Here is a 17,857-nt window from a genome sequence, read left to right as displayed (position 1 = left end):
ACTCGCCCGCGAGCACAGAGCAAACCCAGTGCCAGACGGGGAATCTGGTCGAGTCCGTGGCCTCCAGTCTACCACTGCGTGCACCGGCGGCCCTGCATTTCTATCTATTTATCCTTCTGGTTCTGCTGGGTCTTCTTCACGGCCCTCTGCCTCTCCTCACGCCTCTTCTCTACAAGCTCATTATCCCTGATGATCTGCTCTTTGGCCCCCTTCCAAGGCTTCCGCCCGCCCATGTCGAACAGTCGCCACAGAGCCGGCGAGCACACCCCTGCCTTGCACAGTCGGTAGAACCTCCGATCCTGCCACCAGAAGCGCCACGCCCGCCAGCTGAACCAGCCGGACCACGAAAAGTGAGCGAACACACCCGTCCCGGCCGTCCTGTCCAACCACTCCATCTGATCCGGCAGGCGCAGTATCACAGGCAGGAGTTTCGTGTCGAATCTCGACCTCCTGACGACGTCGCGCCTCCACGCCATATGCTCTCTATGCCAGTCCTGCATCTCGCCCAGGGGCGGCAGGTGCGCCTTGCCACGCCACACCTGGGAGACGGCAAAGATGACGAGCTCGAACTGCACGAAGCCGGGGAACGCGATGCCTCCTTGGCCGAGGAAGGCGAGGCTGTCGCGCACGTCCACGTCACCGTGCAGCGGGAACGCGTTGCGGTAGAGCACCGGCGCCTCGTCGGCCACCGGGTAGGGGTTATATTCGCGCGGCGCGCAGGGGATGGCGGACTCGTATCCCGTCGTGTATATGATGGTGTGAACGTCGTGGAGGAGGCGTCCGTCCGTCAGGAGGACCGCGTTCGGTCCTTGGACCTGCTGCAACGCGGCGACCGGTTCCGCGAAGCCGCTCTCGAGGAACGGATAGATGGCGTCGGCGATCAGCGGGGGTGTGGTGGTCGCCGAGGGCGCGGGCGTCAGATTCCACTCGCTCCGCTGCTCGGGAAACGCTTTCCTGGACATGGACCCGATGGCGTTGTCGAAGAGCCAGTCCCATACTCGGGGAAACCACTTTGTCAGGAAGATTTGCAGGAATAGCACCGACAGTGTTTGCGCCTGGTCGTATGTTCTGCCGTCGGACGTGTACCGCGAAAGCTGCCGCCATAGTTAGACACACAATAAATATAGTGAGCGCGAGCGCATATCCCGTGCAAGGTAGGACAGGATAGGATAGGATAGGACAGATGGGATCAACATGGGGCCTAATTACTGTACTCACCAGGACCATCCCGTTCTTGTGCGCGACGTACACCTTCTTGGCATGCGGCGACAGCTCGATCACCAGATCTTGAGCCGTCGCGTGGAATCCTATCAGCAGGACGTTCTGGTCCTGGAACGTCGACGGGTCCGGGAAATCGATCGAGTGAAGGATCGTGCCTTGGAACGTCTCGATGCCTTTCAAGCTGGGACGTCTCGGGAGGACGAACGAGCCAGGCGAGACGGCAAGTTTGTCAAAGTATTCCGTATGGGAGGTGCCGTTCTGGATATATTCCACGGCCCATTTGCCTCGCTTCCTCGAAAACGTCTGTACGTCCGCGCCGAAGCGGATTCGAGGGCGCAACTCGAACGCGTCGCAGTAGTCCTCGAAATACCTCCACATCTGCTTCGCCGTCGGGAAGTCGTCGACCTCGTCGGGAAAGGGAAAGTCGGAGATGGCGCTGCGGAACCGGCTACTGTTGAACACGGTGTTGGCTGTGGTCGAGAGGCTGGTGTCGAACGACTGCTTCCACAGACCTCCTACCCAGTGTCGCCGCTCGAAGCCGTGCACCTCGAATCCATCTTCCTTGAAGTTCTTCAGCGCCATCAGGCCGAGAGGGCCCATGCCCACCACCGCCACCGTGACTGGCATGGTCTGTAGGCTCGAGGGAGTGTACAGACGGTAGTGTTAGACCCAGGTATGTGCCACTATCCTGCTCATCATATACTCGAGGATATGGCCAGGCTTCATCGACCCTCTAACTGCAACTCACCTTTCTTGTAACAGTGGCATTCTGACCTCGACTGCCTTAGGCCGACTTCTGACATCCTCGTAGCTAGAAAGATAGTCAGCCAAGCTGCTGAAGCAGTAGGATTGTGGAGGAAAGGCCCCCGGGGCCTAAGGCAGTTAGCCCTGCTAGACGTCGAGCCTTTTTCGATGACCATTTCAAATCGGAGTATCTGGTTCAAGAAATGAGGACCATGGCCTGCCTGAAACTAAGGGTACGATGCAGCGCAAGAGTCGCTGTTGTGTGGACGCCTTATGCGCGGCGCTCTCCATGTGAGGGTCCATAATCATTAATTCAGCTTTGATCACCTAGACACTTCAAGGCTTACCGGGGTACAGTAATCTCGCAACGAGGGTTGAAAACACGGCAGCCTTACGAGCACTCGTCTCCCACATTCAACACCCCAGCCGGGTCCCGGTACAGATCTTGATCGAGGATTGATCTTGACAATCGCTTGTTGCGTCTCCTCCGATCGCAATAAGCGTTTTACGACGTCTCATGACCGTCGCTCCGGTTAAGAAAGCCGAAATAAGCGCGGATTTCGGTTATGTGAACATCAGCCCAGCCTGGACGGCGAGGACACGGTCCGCGTTCCGGGTTCCAGTTTTGCCCCATCTGACGTTATCCTAGGCCATAACTCCCAGGTCTCAAGGGACGGGTGTCACGATCCCCGGGCTCTATAACGTTCGTTGTCGGAGAAGAACGGAGCAAAAGGGAAAAGAGTATCGTCGCCGTGCAAAGAAGTCTATGTCACCTATCCCACATAATGGCTTGGCCGGATACTTCTACCCGCCTTTCGGCCTTCCTCTCAACACATATTAGCTGGAGAAGGTTAACAAGGAGAAATTGGAACTGCCCCCTGCGTCCTGCATGCTAATACCCTGCCGGGTGGATCTGTGTGTGGTGAAAGTCCGAAATCTCCTTCGTTATGGCCTCCCTGACGATGGATCCGCAGAGCTTGGCGTATGGATTCGTCTTGACCGCGAGCTGGCGGGCCGTCTCGTTGCCATATCGTCCCCCCTTTGCAAGTTCTCGACTCGCGGCTTCCTCAAGGTCCTGTTTTGATAGTTCATCTAGGCCCCGCACGTTCGCTAGCATTTTCCGGTTCTCCTCGGACTTACTTGCCAGGAGCAACAGATATCCTCGGTGGGTATGTGCTGATGCGAGGGTTCTCGCATCCATCGTAGAGAGGGCCGTATTTGCTTGCGTCGGGGTCGTCAATAAGATAGCTTGCGCAAGGTCTTCAAAGATCTCGGCTACGCTCGCTGGGTTTTCAGACAGCTTTTCGTCGGCTATGAGCATCCGGCGCGCTTGTGCTCTATTGTTCCATGCTGATGCGTAGGAGCCGTCGCTTTCGATGATGGCTGTCAATCTCGATACTGCAAGTTCGATCTCGTTCGGTTGAGGTTGGTCGTGGTTTATTGAGTTGAGGGCAAAAAGTTCTTGTTCCTGGAGCGGCTTCAGTCTGCTTGGCGAAGAGGTTGGAATATTGTTGTCGATTTCGACAGTGCTAGTTAACGATGATTCTGGGTCGAACAGAGCCGCCAAAACACTGGAGTCGTTCTTGGTTAATCCACGTGCCATCGTTACTCGTGGAGGTTTGGACTGGTAGGATGTGTCGGGTGTTTGGATGACTTGCTGCCAAAGACTGAATATGAAGACCTGGTCAGTCGCAAAAGCTGCATGAAATATTCACAGACCGAATCGCGAAATGTGCAGGAGCCGAGTGCCTTCCGAGCTCCATGGTCCGTGTTCAAAGCCGAATTCTTTGTTCGTTCTGCAGGCGCTTACTTGCGGTAGAGTCAATGGCCGGACCCGGATGCCATTCCGTGCCCACAAAACAAGAGGAGTTCAATATGCCATGATAAGGATGTCCGCCGTTCATTCAAACAGCCGTTGGCATTGATCCGAGTCATAAGCCTGTATGTTATCCTCTCTTGTTCGGTGTTCTCCAACATTCTCTGGGAGCCAAAAGCCGTATCGGTCTGTTCTTCATACCCTCACCACTAAAGCGACACCACAAGATGGCCCCCATTGCTTTGGAGCCGACTTCTGTTTCAGTTCACGGACTGACGAAGAAGTTATCACACGGAACTGCTCCCATAATAGGAACATTGCCAAAGAATTCCAAGACCATAGCAAGTTATCGAGGATATGACCACGTTGCTTGGTGGGTTGGAAACGCCAAACAGGCGGCAGCGTTTTATGTCTCTCGAATGAGCTTCGAGAGGATCGCGTATCGTGGGTTAGAGACAGGTTCTAGGGTGACTGCTTCTCACGTTATTCGAAACGGGGATGTCACCTTCGTGCTTACCTCACCATTGCATGCGCCAGACGCGAAAGCCGCCTGGCTCAGCGATGATGACAGGGCACACCTGAGAGTGATTCACAACCACTTGAGAGCCCACGGAGACGCTGTGCGCGATGTTGCGTTTGAGGTGGATAATGTTGCCGCAGTGTACGATGCTGCGGTCGAAAAAGGCGCAGACCCAATCGAACCCCCCAAAACAGTACACGACAGTTACGGCACAGCCAAGCTTGGTTCCATCAAGACATATGGCGATACCATCCATACCCTGGTTGAGCGGAGTGGATACTCGGGGGTATTTCTGCCCGGTTACCGAGCTGTGACAGAGATCGAAAAGACAGCCAAGTACCTCCCTCGAGTTGATTTACTCGCGATTGATCATTGTGTCGGTGAGTGGGACACCGAAAAGTCGAGCTTCTCGCGATGAGATGAACGATTCGGCTGACAGTTGGCAGGCAACCAGGACTGGGACGAGATGGAAGCAGCCTGCGAGTACTATGAAAGGACATTGGGCTTCCACAGGTTCTGGTCAGTCGATGACAAGGATATTTGTACCGACTATTCCGCGCTGAGGTCGGTAGTGATGGCAAGCCCTGATGAGAAGATCAAGATGCCCATCAATGAGCCGGCGAAGGGTATTCGTAAATCGCAAATTGAAGAGTACGTCGACTTCTACAATGGCGCCGGTGTTCAGCACATTGCTCTGAGGACAGACGACATCATCACAACCGTCACGAACCTGAAAGAGAGGGGAATCGAGTTCATTAGCGTGCCGGACACTTACTATGAGGCCATGTCAAAGCGGCTCGCGCACGCTGGCATGAAACTGAACGAGGACTTTGCTGCCCTGAAAGAGCTCGGAATCTTGATTGACTTTGACGAGGGCGGGTATTTGTTGCAGCTCTTCACTAAACATCTGATGGATCGACCGACTGTGTTCATCGAGATCATTCAACGGAACAACTTCTCAGGGTTCGGCGCAGGTAATTTCAGGGCGCTTTTCGAAGCGATTGAGAGGGAGCAGATGTTGCGGGGCACTCTGTGATCATGGGTGAGAAGATGCGCGGCGGGCTGCGTCGGCATTACTTTCGTACATGTTCACGCATGAGAGTGAATCAAAGGCGCTTGTATTGGTAGCTCTGACTGCAGTCCGCATCTGTCCTTGTAGCGATTTGTAGTGACAATAAAAGGAATGAAGGAAAAGATTCGGAAGCCACTGAATCACCGGCTCAAGACCGAGGCAGGCCGTGCCAGAGGGGAAGATAGTTTCTCCGTGCCGCAGCTTTCAGCCCCACCTGCCCGGGACCGTCGTTGTTTCTCCGTGTCCGCGCGTTCCCAGATTCTGTACCACAGTCCATACCAATAGGCACTGTCACTTCTTGTGTTGGGAATAGCAAGGGAATGGCATGACTGACAGCAGTCCGGCGCAGACTCGTGTTAGGCAAGCCTGCGACCCGTGCAGAAGGAAGAAGGTGAGGTGTCCGGGAGAACGACCAAGCTGCGGCTTCTGCACCCGGCTCAATCAACAATGCAGCTACACGCGGACAAGCCTCACGCCTGGATTTCGAGTAGAAAAGGTTACACAAAATGGTCATTCTCATGTAAAACATTCCTGAAAACGTCTCGAGGCCACTAGGCTTATGACTCGAGCAGGACGATGGCCGTTTTGCGGCTGGGCATCGGGTCCAAATGTTGGAGGCACGGGTGGATCAGATCATGGAGGCCGTGAAGTACGTCTGAGCCGTTTCTGAGGGTCTACGTTGCTGATAGAATAGCACGCTTGTCCAGCTACAATCCGGGGAGCCCTCGGCCAGGCTCCCAGCGCCGTCCACTCCAACGCCGAGCAGCACCGCGAATCAGCTTGATGAGGACCGTGTTGTACGGGGAGGCGTCGCCGTCTTCGATCCCATGCTAAGGTTGACTACCTCCTGACCCTGGGACACCCGATCTGACTGCTTATAGTCCAGACCCTCCGCCAGAGGTGCTTCAGTCGCTGGTCAAGCTCTACGTTGATCAGATCGCAGACCAGCCCCTGCCCCTTTTCGATATCCAAACGTTATCGTATCGCGTGCAGAAGTTCCCGAAAAGCCTGCTTAGAAGCTTTCTTGCATTGACTGTGAGATATTCCGACGACGATTTCTTCAGAAGTGGTCGGTCGAATGCCGTGGAGTTTTACAAGACATCTGCGTCCAAGGCGTTGTATGCCCGGGCTGCAGAAGCGATTGGTGACGTGGATGTCCTGCAGGCTTTCTGTCTGCTCTGCCTCAATGAGATTGAGGGTGCGTCCTACATTTGGTCTCATTGCATGTTCGAGCTAACGGGAATTCTACCAATAGATGGAAACATGAAAAGAGCCTGGATGACTGTCGGCGTTGCCGCTCGGCTCGCTGTCTGTTCTGGCCTTATGAGCTCCACAGCCAAGGGCGCGGTCGTAACCGCTGACCATTCTAGGTGTTACTGGAGCCTCTTCATTCTTGATCGCATGCATGGCAGCAGTTTCCGGAGTGTACCGGCCATATCGACCGATGATGCTGTTCCCGAAATGCCGCCGTCCGCAAGAAGACCAGAGTATTTAGGGCTGACCTCACCGAACGACCTCGAAGAGCCTCAAGCCGCAGAGCAAAAGGACGCCGGCATCAACTCCTATGCCCTTCAATTGTTGTCGATATGGGGCCGCCTGATGTCGTATCTAAAGACGATCAGTCAGGGCGTTCTTGAAGATGCGTGGACAGCGAACTCGATGTACCAGCAAATCAAGGCCGAAATGTCCCGGTTTGAAACAGTCCTGCCCGAAGTCCATCGGTTCAAGAATGCGAGGTTTCGTGAAAGAGATATCTCCGAGCTGGAAAGACATCGGCATTACTGGGCGTCATGGGTGTTCACACAGTGCATCTACCACGCCACGCACTGCACTCTGAATCACCCTTTTCTCCATATTGCCAGGATTCGGGGTCAGAGGAGGCTTCGCTCCCCTTCATTCCTGCAACACGCCAGCGACCAAGCAGCTCTGCACTCCGCCTGGGTCGTTTTGATCCTGAGTTCGTGCGAAGAGCGAGACTTCAAAATCTACGACCCTTTTATTGGGCATCTAGCATCAATGATCGCGACCGCTGAGTTCCTGCTCCAATTCTCCAAGGACGAAGCATTGGCAGCCAAATCGGCCAGCAATTTCAGTATACTTCGACGTTTTGTTGAGAGAATGGCGACCAGCCATCCTCATCTTCAGCACACTGTAAGTCACATCCGGTCTTGTAGTATCAGGGCCTAATAGCTTCACAGAGTCTGAAGCTCAGCCGGCTGGGACAATTCGCGGCGGCGCATGTCGAGAGGGGTTCCAATCAGCCACCAAAGGTTGAGATCGCGTTGTTGTGGGATCTACTCGACTACGCTGTATCTTCATCTCCGAGCATTGATGGCGGCGAGTCATCTGACAACGTAGAGCTGAACGTGAATACTCAGTTCCTCTCACCCGTGAATCCGGACGTCCCTCCAGCGCCACTGGCATCAGAACGGCTGCGAGCTCGGGGGCAAGAGGCCCTTGACACCAGCTTTTGGGATGACAGTACGTTCGAGTTCGATATGACGGACTTTTCCAACATACATGGGCTGTCTGATCTAAGCATCCCGAGCGAGACATGGATTGGCGGTCACCTTTGAGGCGATGATGCAGCACGTTATCCACGCCAGCTTCACTTGAACTGCATTGTGCTCCCAGATTCGAGCGGTCCTGAGTAGTCAGAGAGAAGTCATAGTCAATCAATCCATTCCTCAGGCTTCAGAACCACTGTCCTCACTTCCCCCTCACCCAGTCTCACCATCGAATATTTGGAACTTAGCAAAGTGTGATGACTTCTATCTCGTCGTCGATGGTGTTGTATGTTGCAATACTGGAACAACGACGAGAGTCTGCAACCCGTCAGGATTTGCGATATTGCAGACGTCCGTTCAGCCGATCTCGATGCCATTCATGGCCTGCCCCAACCTGAGCATGTTACGTAGATGCGATAACGGATATGATTTCCGACATGCGGAGAAGGCAGCTTTGCATCATTGCATGCTGCTCGCAACCAGCTTGTACGATTCGAACGCTCGTGTGAACCCTGTGTTTTACTCATTACTTTCAAAGATATACCATGGCCGTGCCTCGCAGTGTCCAGGGATCCGTTAAAGTCGCCTCACGAAGCGTATTTTCACCAGGCAGGCTTATATGCCACAACTGCGAGCAGTCTTTCAAGGTCCCCAGCTACCAGAGACGCAGGATCAGCAGTTATGGCTACACTCAGTCGAAGGCGCTTGTCTACTCCAAGTATGGAGAGCCGCAAGACGTCCTGTCACTCCACGGCCACTCGATATCACCGGCGTCTGGAACCAACGTCGTCCTCCGCATGCTCGTCGCGCCCATTAACCCTGCCGACGTAAACCAGATCCAAGGAGTTTATCCCGCGAAGCCAGAAATGAATACCGCTCTGGGAACATCAGAGCCCTCTGCGGTAGCAGGAAATGAGGGTGCCGCGGAAGTGATAAGTGTGGGCTCTGGAGTGAAAAGCCTAAGTAAGGGAGACTGGGTCATTATGAAGAGCACAGGAATGGGCACATGGCGGACGCACATGGCTATCGACGAGAGCAAGCTTATAAAGATCGACAACAAGGAGGGCTTGACGCCGCTACAAGTCGGTACTGTGTCGGTTAACCCATGTACGGCTTACCGCATGCTCCTTGATTCCGCGAAATGGAGCTTTCGCGGGGACGAATGGTTCATCCAGAACGGAGCCAACAGTGGAGTCGGGAGAGCTGCGATACAGCTCGGCAAGGAATGGGGCTTCAAAAGCATCAATGTCATTCGAGGTCGGGAGAATAAGGAGGAAGAACAGAAGCTTCGCCAGGAGCTCTACGATATAGGCGCAACCAAGGTCATCACGGAAGAGGAGCTTCAAGGGCGAGAAATAAGAGACCAGATCAAAGAGTGGACGAACGGTGGCCGCGAGCCCATCCGAGTAGGGTTGAACTGCGTGGGTGGGAAGCCGGCTACAGCACTGGCGAAGTTCTTGAGCCCTGGGGCAACCATGGTGACGTACGGCGCGATGAGCAAGCAACCCGTCATGTTACCAGCATCGCTGTTGATATTCAAGGAGATCAATTTCAATGGCTTCTGGGTGAGCAAATGGAGCGATCGGCATCCCGACCAGAAGAAGCAGACCGTGGACGATGTCCTGCGACTCACGAGGGAAGGCCGCTTCAAGGACATACCCGTGCAGGAATGCAAATGGGGATGGAAAACGGAAGTCGATATCTTGAAGGCAGCTGTACAGGGCACGCTAGGTGGATTCAGACCTGGTAAGGGCGTTTTTGTGTTTGAAGAGCCATGAGCAAATAATCTGTTACCAACATTTCCGCTATAAGTGCTGCTTCAACCAGTTTTCTCACCGTGATTCTGGATCCCGAACTACAGGATGTGCAGTGTGACACCAAAGTGCATACATGTAGCTGATCGAAACCATGACCGACAGCGTCCGCAAACCGCTTACATATGCACTGGTTACCGCAGCATACCATGCAGATTCGCAGGACAGGCGATCTTATCTATGAGAGTCCTCCAGTCCAGAACAGCGAATCTCTTACACATTGGGCTACAGGGTTCCGTGTCGTACCAGAGGCACTCAGTGCTGCCACATCGTAGGCCAACCCAAGCAGTGGCGGAAGCGGTCGGAAGCGTACTCGTTGAGTGAGGCCGCGCACAAAACGCTATCAAGTCACACCTCAAGTAGTACGGCGTAGCTTGCGGCGGAACATCGTGCAGTAGTTAGGTACTGTACGTTGTAGCTGCAGCAACCAGAGCAGCCTACCTAGGTACGCTGAGTCAACACATGCAAGGTATTCCCCTAACGTGTCCGTCCTCTTCCCCCTTCATACCCGCAAGTCGTGGCAAGGCTCCGCAATTCCACCAATCATTCCCATCTCTTTACCGACATGCGCCCCAATTCCGCCATCACACAGCTACCAACACCATAATCTGACCTGAAACTTCAGTCTATGACAAGGGCGTGCATATCTGTGGCGTTGTTCTTCCGTCTTCTAGACGACGTGGGGAACGAGCGAAACGGCGTTGAAGGTCCGTTGTCCCTACGAGTACAAATACCTGCTGGGAGGAGTTCCACGATCAGAAACCACTCTTTCGAAACTCTCATCTCTCCAGAAATTTTACTGCACGCCCAAATATTTAGATTATGGATGCCGACCAATTTAGAAAGGCCGCTCACGCGGTCATAGAAGAGAGTATGTCGCATCCCTCATGCTTGCGGCCTCTTGACTTCATACACCGGAAAGAAACTGACCTCTTACAAAGTAATTTCATATAACCAAAACCTACCCAACTACCCCGTCCTCCCCAGCATCAAACCCGGCTTTCTGGCGCCTCAGCTGCCCACTTCAGCGCCCGAGAAGCCCCAGCCATGGACCGAGATCCAGCCCGACATCGCGTCGAAGATCATTCCCGGCATCACACACTGGCAGTCTCCCAACTTCATGGCCTTCTTCCCTGCCGGGGTGACATACCCCTCGATGCTGGGTGAGATGTACTCGGCCGCATTCACCGCGCCGGCCTTCAATTGGCTGTGCAGCCCCGCTTGTACGGAACTGGAGACCGTGGTCATGGATTGGTTGGCCCAGGCGTTCGATCTGCCCAAGGAGTTTCTGAGCACCGGTCCGAGTGGCGGGGGCGGGACAATCCAAGGTAGTGCCTCCGAAGCGATTGTGACTTGTATGGTGGCCGCGCGAGAGAGGTATCTGCACAGTAAGTGCGATGCAGAAGGACTGAAGCCGGGTTCTCAGGAGAGGGAGGACCGGATTGACCAATTGAGGAGTCGGTTGGTTGCTTTGGCGACGGACCAGACGCACTCGTCGACGCAGAAGGGCGCACTGATTGCGGGAACGAAGTATCGCTCCATCCCGACGAAGTTGGATAATGAGTTGTCCTTGCAAGCGGAGGATCTCGAGGCTGCCTTGGAACAGTGTAAAGCTGAGGGCCTGGAGCCCTACTACATCACTCTCACCCTGGGGACAACGTCAACATGTGCGGTCGACGACTTTGCCGGTTTGGCGTCGATCCTCAAGGCCCACCCGAATATCTGGGTCCACGTCGACGCAGCCTACGCGGGCGCCGCACTAGTCTGCCCGGAATTTTCCTCGAAATACTCACCATTAATGGCCATGGCAGACTCATTTAATATGAACATGCACAAGTGGCTGCTCGTTAACTTCGACGCCTCATGTCTGTTCGTCCAGAATCGGAACCACCTCACCAGGGCGCTGTCCATCTCCGCGGCTTATTACACGAACAAGCACTCTGACAGTGGGATTGTTACGGATTACCGGGACTGGCAGATCCCGCTGGGAAGACGGTTCCGGGCGCTGAAGATCTGGTTCGTCGTGAGAAGTTACGGGCTCGAGGGCATGAGAGCACATATCAGGGACAGCATCAAGAGAGGCGAAATCTTCGCTGACCTAGTCCGTGGAAGAAGTGATCTGTTTGAACTGGTTACGCAGCCAAGATTCGCCTTGACGTGTTTTCGAGTCAGGCCGTCTGCCTTGCCCGCGCAGACGAGTACAGCAAAGACCGACACAGACTTTGTGCCTCAACAGGCGGCAATGCAACAGCAGGAACAAGACGCAAACGACGTGACGAAGCGGATTGGAGACCTGATCAATGAGAGGGGCGAAATCTTCATTACATGCAGCAGCTCGGCAGGAAAGTCGTTCATACGAGTCGTGAGCGGAAACCCGCTGGGAGAGGAGAAGTATATCCGAAGCGCCTTTGACATTATCGTCAAGACGACCGAGGAGGTGTTGGCTTCAAGCTCGACCGGTCAGGACAAGGCGAAGCCAAGTAACGGATACGCACATTGATAGACATTCCTAACTTGAGATAGATCGCCGTTCTGAGAGCCTGAAGACTCGTAGAAAGTGAACCGCGGTTGAGGACAAGAACACGTATGTTGGGTGATATCTCCCTTTAGCTGTGCGATGCTGGTGTGGAGGTAAGTTCCTTTGGGTCCTGTAAGCAGGATCAGGCAAGCACAAATCGGTGGTGACAGTGTAAGCGTGCTTTCTGGGAGTCGATCTGATGCTTTTCTTCCCGTCCTCGAACGACCCAAAGTGGAGGAGACGTCAATATTGTTCAGACAGGAGAAGCGGTTTGCTGCGTTGCTCCAACAATGCTTGGAGGCGACGCGTTGTCACGACACGCGTAAAGTGGTTTTTCCCTGCGTCAACTTCCCCCTCCATACCTACGAAAGAGTTGCCAACGCTAGGATCTCCTTCTCTACTCTCCTCATCCTTAGTCGTGCAGATGGAGGCATTCGGGGCAGGTCCCGGCTACACTGATGCGAATCGCGCATTCCTACAAGCCTTCCTCGCCCGAAGCGTCCTCACTTTGGACACGGCCAGACCCATCATCGCAGCATGTTCGTCCTTCCAGGAACGCCGCGAAATGCTGCCGCAGGATGTCACGGTAGAGGACTTGAATGACTATATTGCAGACGCGAACCGCAGACTTTCTCCTCTCGACCTTGAAATCCGAAGTACTTTCCACCAACAAACACGCGAACGTGTCTACGCCTTGGTCAACACCACGAGTGACCCTCTCACACAGCTTGCCACAACGTATACGCCCGACGAGATTGCGTTCGTCAAGAACCTTCTGGACGCCATGTTTGACGGGCAGAATAACAAGGGCCGAAGAGAAGCCATGTGCATCAGCGGCATTGATGCGATCCAGGTTGGACGGACGCAGAATCGGCGGCAGACAGGAGATGGAGACGAGAACGCAACACAACCCACCGCAGGTGTCCTCAACGGGAAAGATGTTGAGACCCTACTTCAGAAGCTGGTGGACGAGGGATGGCTGGATAAAAGCCGAGCTGGGTTTTACAGCCTCAGTCCGCGCGCGTTGATGGAGCTGAAGGGCTGGCTCGTCGACACATACAACGACGAGGATGAAGACGGAAACAAGAGAGAGAAGGTCAAGTTCTGCCATGCTTGCAAGGATATCATCACAGTGGTACGACCAACTATGCTCAATGCGCGATTTGAGATGTTGGAGGCTAACTGGTGTTTGTTGCTCGCAGGGTCAAAGATGCGCAAACCGCGAGTGTGCCTGTCGAATCCACGACATCTGCAAGACCAATTTTTTCCGAGTGCAGCGAAATGAAAGATGCCCTCTTTGCACCACTCGATGGGATGGAGAGCACTTTGTGGGTGAGAGAGCCATTACAGCATCTGACAGCTATCGGACCGGCCGGAGACGAAGCGGTGCACAGAACAGACACAGATCACACGCCAACGAAGATGACAACGACCAAGACGGTTGATTAGACATGCCACGGCAACGACACGTAGGCATCACTGCACTATAGCCAGCGCGGGCGGCAGGGCTCGTACCTCTTGCAGCAACTTCGGCAGCCGAATCCGAAGGATTCCATCTGATGAGCACTACATATTGTCGTTGGGAGCAAGTCCATCCTCTGATCAGCCGGTGGTGTACCGTGCATTCCGCGGTGCGCAAGATCTTCCCCCCCCTCGCCACGCGAGCGACAGCCCCAAGCTTGAATCCGAGCCTTCCAAGCCTGGAGATGACATTGGTGGCGCTCTCCCAAGCTACGCCATCCCGGCAATGGGCAGCTTGTCGCCCGCCCCCGCAGCTCCCCACAGTCGCACCCAAAGACCCGCGAAACCCAGTTTAGCAAGTCGACGAGCAGCTTGACGCCATTCAACCTGCTCCGGCATGGTCTTCGACCCTTCCTCCGCACCCTCTTCAACTCCCCAGCAGATGACGTTGTGGACGTGGTATCGGCCCACCAGATAGCTCGGCGAATGGACCTATGACCGTGGAAGGAGCGGCCAAATCATGACAATGTGACTACTAGGATATACAAATCAAGCAGGACTCAATGGTACGATGTAACTTTCCGTGTCATATGGAGCTGTACCGGTGCTCCGCGAGGTGCCTTGCGTTAGCCTCGTACAGCTCATATACCGGGTACAGTTGGAAGTGACCTGCTCGTCAAAATTCTCAGTAGCACAGAGGCTTTCTGTGACTTCCTCGAAATCTTCGAAGCTGGTCTTGCTGGCATATGGACGGCCGACATTAACAGCGAAGAATTTTTATGCGCCGTGCCTTGCGAGGTGTGACCGAAGATAGATTTACTCACGATAGCTTCACTTGTACTTGGCTTGTGCAGTTACACGCAAGATCGAGCAGATGCGCGAGACCTTGGGAGCCACGGTACGTGGACGACACAACTCCATGAGCGGACGGATCAGACTGACGTGAGCAGATGGCTGGCAGAACGTACATCTCTTACCTGCTTCTCACTCTCCTCTCGGCCGCCTTCACGTCGGCTCAGTCCGGTAATGCCTCGACAGTTTACCAGACTCGCTTCAACGGTGTGACCTGGGACGCCACGAACTGGGTGCTCGCCACGACCGTCCTTGACCAAGGACATTATCAATCTCGTGTTACTGTTGCAAACGGATATCATGGCATCAGTGTAGCTTCGCTAGGCCCTTTCTTCGAGGTCGAGTCCTCAGTCGACGGCGACAACGTCAGTGGCTGGCCGCTCACCACCCGCCGCCAGACCTTCGCGACAGTCGGTGGATTCTGGGATTCTCAACCAACACTCAATGGCAGCAATTTCCCCTGGCTGTCCCAGTATGGGTGGGATACTGCCATCAGCGGCATCCCTCACTGGGCCGGCATCGTGGCGGACCTGGGCGGTAACAACTATCTGGCGGCGTCGACCAACAGCAGCACCATCAGCAACTTCCAATCGAGCCTAGATATGAAGCAGGGTCTCAAGAACTGGGCTTTCACGTGGACCCCAGCGGGCGGCCATGGGTCATTCAATGTGTCCTACCAGATGTTCGCTCACAAACTCAACATCAACCAGGCATTCGTTCAATTGAATATCACGGCGGCAAGAACGACTAACATCACGATCGCGAATGTGATCAACGGCGATTGCGCTGTCCGGACAACTGCTGGGCCAAATGGTGTCGACTCGGGCATCATTTACAGTTCTGTCCAGCCTCAGGGTGTACACAATGTGACCGCCTACGTTTATGCTGGCCTGAACACCACCGGCGCCACAGTTCGCTCTGTCCAGCAAGGTACATTCGAACGCCCATATGTGGGAAACAACCGCTCTTCAATCGCTTCCGGGCTGGATGTGACGCTCCAAGCTGGTCAGGTTGCGACATTCACCAAATTCGTTGGTATCGCTTCAACTGATGGGTTCCTCCAACCTCAATCAGTAGCTAGAGATGCCGCACTCGCGGCGCGATCCACTGGCTATGCTGAGTCGTTGCAGTCTCATATTGCGGAGTGGGCCAGACTCTTCCCGCCCTCGTCTGTTGACGACTTCTCCTTTCCAGAGAACGGGACCTTGCCCGAGGATGAGTACATCCTTGACGCGGCCATCACAGCAGTGGCGAACCCGTTCTATCTGCTTCAGAATACGCTTTCAGAGAACGCGATCAACAACACCGTTAGCGCCGGTGATTCAATCAACAGCAACAGCATCTCAGTTGGAGGTCTCGGTTCTGACGCATATGCTGGACAGATCTTTTGGGATGCTGAGATCTGGATGCAGCCGGGCCTTGTCGCTGCTTTCCCGTCCGCCGCGAAGGGCATCGCCAATTACCGTGTTCAGCGCTACCAACAAGCTCAGAGAAATATCGGCACCGCTTTCACCTCGTCTAAGAACGGTACCAATTTCACCTCGGTGGCGGCAATCTTCCCTTGGACAAGCGGGAGATATGGTAATTGCACAGCGACAGGGCCGTGCTGGGACTACCAGTATCACCTCAATGGTGATATTGGGCTAGAGTTTACGAACTATTGGATCACATCCGGTGACACGGCCACTTTCCAGAATGATTTGTGGCCCATCTATGACTCTGTCGCCTCTTTGTACTCTCAGATCGTCGAGAGAAACGGAGATGACTGGGTGCTTCGCAACATGACCGATCCCGACGAGTATGCGAATCACATTAACAATGGCGGCTACACTATGGCCATGATTGCCACCCATCTTACCCGTGCGAACCAGTTCCGTTCTCAGTTCAGTTCAACACCTAACAGCACGTGGGACGACATTGCTGAGAACGTGTTCATCGGTGAAGACGCGGATTCCGGTGTCACCTTGGAGTTCGTTGGCATGAACGGTACAGGTGTTGTAAAGCAGGCAGATATCATCCTGAATACCTTCCCTCTCTCCTACACAGGCCAGAACTACACGGCCAACGACTCGCTTAGCGACTTGGACTACTATGCGGCAAAACAATCCGTCGATGGCCCTGCCATGACATACGCCATCTTCTCTGTTATCGCGAATCAGATGTCACCCTCTGGCTGTTCTGCCTACACCTACGAGCAATACGGCACGCACCCGTACGTCCGAGGCCCATGGTTCCAATTCTCGGAACAAATGGTCGACAATTGGAAAGAGAACGGCGGCACCCACCCGGCGTTCCCATTCCTGACCGGTCACGGTGGCGCATTGCAAGTCGTGCTGTTTGGCTATCTGGGATTTCGACTTGTCCCTGACTTTAACTTGCACATTGATCCCAACCTCCCTCCTCAGATCCCACAGATCCGATATCGCACTTTCCATTGGTACGGCATTCCAATCCAAGCATTTTCTAACCAGACGCACACCATCCTTACCCGCAACGACTCTATCACGCCGGCTGAGGGCGCCTTCCCGAACGCCACTTTTGCGAATGCTGCCATCCCTGTTGTTGTGGGACCTGTCGGCTCTGCACCACTTTCGACCCACGAACTCTTACCCAACTCAAGCATTACTGTCCCCAATCGACAGATCGGACGTATTCCCACGACTCAGGATAACGTGGCGCAGTGTCTTCCCGTGTCCTCGCCCGACGACTTCCTCCCGGGTCAATTCCCAATCGCGGCGGTAGACGGCGCAACCTCGACGAAATGGCAGCCCGTGTCCGCCAACCGGACGAGCTCCATCACCGTCACTCTCCCACAGGGCTACCGTGTCCGGAGCTTCGAGTTCAACTGGGCCCAGGCGCCACCGTACAACTACTCTGTCCTCTTCCACAACGACTCCCTCAGCAACCCGTCCGCTGCGTCACTTCCCACGGGTGCTGGCGTGCAAGTTGTGGCGAACAATCAGCGCGTCAACATCACCGACATGTACAACGTGACTGAGCTCAATGCGATCGAAACCGTCCAACACAACATCACCACATTCGCCATCCCACAGTCCGCGGGGGAAGTGTACACGGCCCGGTATGCGACGCTCCGCATTTGGGGGAGTCTCTTCAACGCGACCGCGACCGCGAGGAATATGTTTGGCGATGGAGCCACGGTTGCCGAGTGGAGCATCATTGTGGATGACCTGCCCGCGCCGCCTGTCCCCGGTGCGACGACGAAACGAGACGTGCCTCTGGGCGGAAATCTGAAGGCCAGAAACCTAGATCTGCTTACCAAGCTGGGCCACGTTGCTCGAGCACAGGACATGAACAGACGAGGCAGGACGTGA

At 54.6% G+C, this 17,857-nt stretch overlaps 8 protein-coding genes across 8 annotated transcripts; 6 read left to right on the top strand and 2 right to left on the bottom strand.

Annotated features, from left to right (window-relative positions):
* Positions 1 to 104: 104 nt before the first annotated feature.
* Positions 105 to 1,848, bottom strand: G647_06924 (uncharacterized protein; the record flags this gene model as incomplete). The annotated part of the gene is made up of 2 exons (XM_008731242.1): positions 105 to 1,094; positions 1,219 to 1,848. The coding sequence occupies 2 exons, from the start codon at positions 1,846 to 1,848 to the stop codon at positions 105 to 107; spliced, it is 1,620 nt and encodes a 539-aa protein (XP_008729464.1).
* A 1,009-nt stretch (positions 1,849 to 2,857) lies between these two features.
* On the bottom strand, positions 2,858 to 3,568 carry G647_06923 (uncharacterized protein; the record flags this gene model as incomplete). Its single annotated transcript, XM_008731241.1, has 1 exon — positions 2,858 to 3,568. One exon carries the CDS (start codon positions 3,566 to 3,568, stop codon positions 2,858 to 2,860), a length of 711 nt encoding a protein of 236 aa, XP_008729463.1.
* A 440-nt stretch (positions 3,569 to 4,008) lies between these two features.
* Positions 4,009 to 5,337, top strand: G647_06922 (4-hydroxyphenylpyruvate dioxygenase; the record flags this gene model as incomplete). The annotated part of the gene is made up of 2 exons (XM_008731240.1): positions 4,009 to 4,681; positions 4,748 to 5,337. The coding sequence occupies 2 exons, from the start codon at positions 4,009 to 4,011 to the stop codon at positions 5,335 to 5,337; spliced, it is 1,263 nt and encodes a 420-aa protein (XP_008729462.1).
* Positions 5,338 to 6,008: 671 nt separating this feature from the next.
* G647_06921 (uncharacterized protein) lies at positions 6,009 to 7,560 on the top strand (the record flags this gene model as incomplete). The annotated part of the gene is made up of 3 exons (XM_008731239.1): positions 6,009 to 6,022; positions 6,068 to 6,208; positions 6,255 to 7,560. 3 exons carry the CDS (start codon positions 6,009 to 6,011, stop codon positions 7,558 to 7,560), a joined length of 1,461 nt encoding a protein of 486 aa, XP_008729461.1.
* Positions 7,561 to 8,425: 865 nt separating this feature from the next.
* On the top strand, positions 8,426 to 9,658 carry G647_06920 (uncharacterized protein; the record flags this gene model as incomplete). Its single annotated transcript, XM_008731238.1, has 1 exon — positions 8,426 to 9,658. The coding sequence occupies one exon, from the start codon at positions 8,426 to 8,428 to the stop codon at positions 9,656 to 9,658; it is 1,233 nt and encodes a 410-aa protein (XP_008729460.1).
* Positions 9,659 to 10,516: 858 nt separating this feature from the next.
* On the top strand, positions 10,517 to 12,194 carry G647_06919 (uncharacterized protein; the record flags this gene model as incomplete). Its single annotated transcript, XM_008731237.1, has 2 exons — positions 10,517 to 10,565; positions 10,636 to 12,194. The coding sequence occupies 2 exons, from the start codon at positions 10,517 to 10,519 to the stop codon at positions 12,192 to 12,194; spliced, it is 1,608 nt and encodes a 535-aa protein (XP_008729459.1).
* A 442-nt stretch (positions 12,195 to 12,636) lies between these two features.
* Positions 12,637 to 13,657, top strand: G647_06918 (uncharacterized protein; the record flags this gene model as incomplete). The annotated part of the gene is made up of 2 exons (XM_008731236.1): positions 12,637 to 13,347; positions 13,415 to 13,657. The coding sequence occupies 2 exons, from the start codon at positions 12,637 to 12,639 to the stop codon at positions 13,655 to 13,657; spliced, it is 954 nt and encodes a 317-aa protein (XP_008729458.1).
* Positions 13,658 to 14,623: 966 nt separating this feature from the next.
* Positions 14,624 to 17,857, top strand: G647_06917 (uncharacterized protein; the record flags this gene model as incomplete). Its single annotated transcript, XM_008731235.1, has 1 exon — positions 14,624 to 17,857. One exon carries the CDS (start codon positions 14,624 to 14,626, stop codon positions 17,855 to 17,857), a length of 3,234 nt encoding a protein of 1,077 aa, XP_008729457.1.

Source organism: Cladophialophora carrionii (genome assembly GCF_000365165.1).
Source record: "Cladophialophora carrionii CBS 160.54 unplaced genomic scaffold supercont1.5, whole genome shotgun sequence".
Lineage (NCBI taxonomy): Eukaryota > Fungi > Ascomycota > Eurotiomycetes > Chaetothyriales > Herpotrichiellaceae > Cladophialophora > Cladophialophora carrionii.
This window is presented reverse-complemented; position numbering and strand designations above follow the sequence as displayed.